Source organism: Hipposideros armiger, unplaced genomic scaffold (assembly GCF_001890085.2).
Source record: "Hipposideros armiger isolate ML-2016 unplaced genomic scaffold, ASM189008v1 scaffold_937, whole genome shotgun sequence".
Lineage (NCBI taxonomy): Eukaryota > Metazoa > Chordata > Mammalia > Chiroptera > Hipposideridae > Hipposideros > Hipposideros armiger.
Genome location: NW_017732287.1, coordinates 104564 through 107881, shown reverse-complemented (window position 1 = coordinate 107881; position 3318 = coordinate 104564). Strand labels below are relative to the sequence as shown.

Here is a 3318-nt window from a genome sequence, read left to right as displayed (position 1 = left end):
TTGAAGAGCTCGCACTTGCGCACTAGTGAGGTCCCAGGGAGATGCTGATGCAAGGGTGGACCAGACTGCTATAGTGACAGGGCGGGCAAACAGGGGGCAGGGACCAATCAAATCAGGCTTTGTATACAGCCAACAGCCAACCACAATACTGCACCATTGTACAGTACAGCACAGAAAATGTCATATTGTTTTACCTTTTATTTGGTGTGTGGAAGGTGTGCGGAAGAGGGGGTAGTCTTATACGGCGAGTATATAACAATCTCTGTATTTTGAGTGGAAATGTTAGGGGGTCGTCTTATACGCCCAGTCGTCTTATACGCCGGCAAATACGGTAATTACAGTTACTCCCTTCTAATTGACCTTTTTCTTAGGCAGCCAAGTGCCTCTAATTGAGAACATGAGTCAGAATGCCCGTTGCTCTGAGTTGTACACCAGAGCATTTTGAACACAGATTTCATTGATGAGTTTTATAGCAAGCCAGTTCTTTCTGAGAATTATTTGTCCAAATCTGAATTCAGCATATACAACCTCCAGGATGTGGCTTTCTGGAAGAAAGGCTATGGGCCTCCATAAGGGATAGCATGAAGTAGAAAAGAGATGTGAATGGGGGAAATTAGAAGAGACAGAAATAGTAAGAGCTGAAAGCCATACCTTTTTGTGGCTTGTGGGAATCCTTACCAGGTTCCCCTGTTGGAGCTGAAGAAGAGGTGTTAAGTGCCCGGCACCCAGCAGGCCTTGGCTTCCTGAAAGGCGTGATTAGGGTTAGTGCACAGTTCTACATTCCTTCCCTGCATTCTACATGTAGACAGGTTCTCAGTCTGGGCTCTACCTTAGGATCACCGTGGAGCTTTTAAAATTCCATTGCCCAGGTCACACCCTAGATCTCTGAAGTCAGCATTTCCAGGGATAGGACGGAGCATTCTGTGATTCCAGCGTGTAGCGAAGGTTGTGACCACTGCCCTTCTAGATCACTTTTGACCTCCCTCGCAGGATTCTGATGGTTGCTTTGTGCGTGGTGGTTTTGTTGTAAGCTTTTTTTAATGGGAAGTGTTTTTGTAGGTAATACCCAGGTGGCCTTACAGATCATCAAAAGGAATCAGCTGCTCCCTACAGTGAAAACGCTCTCTGAGATGAGAAAGAAGCCAGTGTTTCAACCTGTCCACCCGATCCAGCCCATCCAAATGCCGGCTTTCACTGTGCAGAGAAAGTGATCTTTTGCACTTGGAAAACTGCTGAGACCCAGGGGAGTATTTATGGACCTTTTTTAGTTGTATCACAACAAAATGAATAAAAGACAGATGATGAAAAGGGTGCTAGTTTTGAAGACGCAATTTAAAATGATTCTAACTCCTGATTTTTTTTGCCAGAAGCTTACTTAAAAATAGAGATTCACAGGGCCGGCCGAGTGGCTCAGTTGGTTAAGAGCTCGCTCAAGAGTTTGCGCTCTGAGCAACAGCGGTTCAATGCCCGGCCCGAGCTGAGCAGCCGCTGAGCTGCCAACAGGTAGCAGGATGGCTCAGCAAAAAAAAAAAATATATAGAGATTCACAAACTCATTTTCATCTGGTTTTCTTTAATCTTGGCTAGACTATTAATTTTGAGCCATTATGTAATGTATCTTTGTCATAGGCAATTAAAACACAGTCTTATCAGAACAGCCTTGTATAATATAATTTGTCTTCCTTGCAACTGTTATTTTGGCATCTGAGATTTAGTGTTAAAGTTTTAAGTTTTAAAACAGAACATCAGCAGTAGACATGTAGCCCAGAAGCTGACCCGGAGGCAGAGGGGAGAAATTGATGTGTTTTATGTTTAGTTGTGACTAAAAGGACCAGAAAACGCGTAATGAAACCCATAGGGCTAGTGAAATTGATTTAAGACGAGATGACTGATCTAGTAAGAATCAGTTTGCTTAAAAATTACACACGAAGACAAACAGGGATTAGGGCGCTCGTCTTGTGTCACCCTCTCAGGCCCTTACGCAGAAGCACTGATTCTGGAGTCTGTTAGCGGGAGTTCAAGGTTTACTGCTAACTTCTTTGCAAATGCAAACAAAAATGTAAAAGCTCCTTTCCAAGAGACAGGTATGTGTTGCAAGATTGACTTGGCCAAAATTTGTCCATAAAGTCGATAACACTAACTTTTAAGTAGGAAAGGAAAAAACAAAATACAGACTTGCTTTAGAAAAATTGGGTGACCCTCCTAGTTAATATCTTGTTGGGTAGATTCATGAAATCTTGCCATGCAGGAGTGTATCTTGCTGTCTCCCATCTTTTCAGTTCCTTCATTTGGAGACCAAGTTCAGATAGAGAAGTGTAACACACGAGCTGTATCTGTGCTTCACAGCTAAGAGAGAGGAGTGTTGGATAAGCACATAATCTATTTGAAACTTTACCTGAATTATTCTGGCTGAAGGGATATACGTATACCAAAACTGAGTATTTGTGATGAGCTAGACATTTCACACAAGAGACTCGGAGATGGGGGTTTTTCTTGCACTTAACGGGGTGGATGTGCTCTTTTGTCACATTGCAGTCGTTTTATACAGAGCGTAGATTCTTTTAAGGTAGATACAGAAAACAGAAGTGGCCTAACTCCCTTGGGCCTCCGGAAGCCTTTTCAGATGAGGTGAGAGGAGGACCCTTAAGCTGCACTGGCACTGGTCCACGTCTGCAGCCTCTGCTTTCCCGAGCCCTAGGCAAGCAGCAGCTCTGCAGGACCCACTCACCTGCAGGACGGTGGCAGAGTTGCTTAGCCTGGCCATTTACTGGAGAGGAGTCCACAGACCTCATCAATTGCTAGAATCCTCAGTGGAGAAAGGCCTGTAATTATATTTGAACACAGTACCTCTTTGGAGAAATGTCAAATTAGGACTTTCCCTGCTTGCTGGTTGATTTATGGGAAAGCAGGAATTGCTGAGGCAGGTTAGGCCCCATGTTACTGTGTTAAATAAGAATACATTTGGCTGGGCCAGCTGAGTGGCACGTTGGTTAGGAGTTGGCTTGGGATGCCAGCTCTGAGCAGCAGGGCCCAGGTTCAGATTCCACATGAGAGCCAGTGATGCTGCGCCCTCTACAGCTAAGATGGTGAACAACAGCTCAACCTGGAGCTGGGCTGCTGTCAGTCACCAGCGACGGCGTGGGCTGCAGTGGGGCTGACCAGCAGCTGCCATGAGCCGCTGTGAGTGTCTGTCCAATGGCCGGCGAGCAACTGCCTCACCCGGGAAGAGCGCAATGATAATACCAACATGGGCCAATGAAGCGACGTCCTCCACAACTAGACTGAAGAACAAAAGGACAGCAACTTGTCTCTTCCCCTT

The 3318-nt window shown here is 45.4% G+C and overlaps 1 protein-coding gene across 2 annotated transcripts in view; it reads left to right on the top strand.

Annotated features, from left to right (window-relative positions):
- Positions 1-1324, top strand: part of CNOT10 (CCR4-NOT transcription complex subunit 10) — a 69757-nt gene extending 68433 nt beyond the window's left edge. For both annotated transcript variants that reach the window (XM_019630731.1, XM_019630732.1), the window contains exon 19: positions 1060-1324. In XM_019630731.1, coding sequence (XP_019486276.1) covers positions 1060-1211 — 152 coding nt within the window. In that variant the 3' untranslated portion in view covers positions 1212-1324. The remainder of the gene's footprint in view (positions 1-1059) is intronic.
- The last annotated feature ends 1994 nt before the right edge of the window (positions 1325-3318 follow it).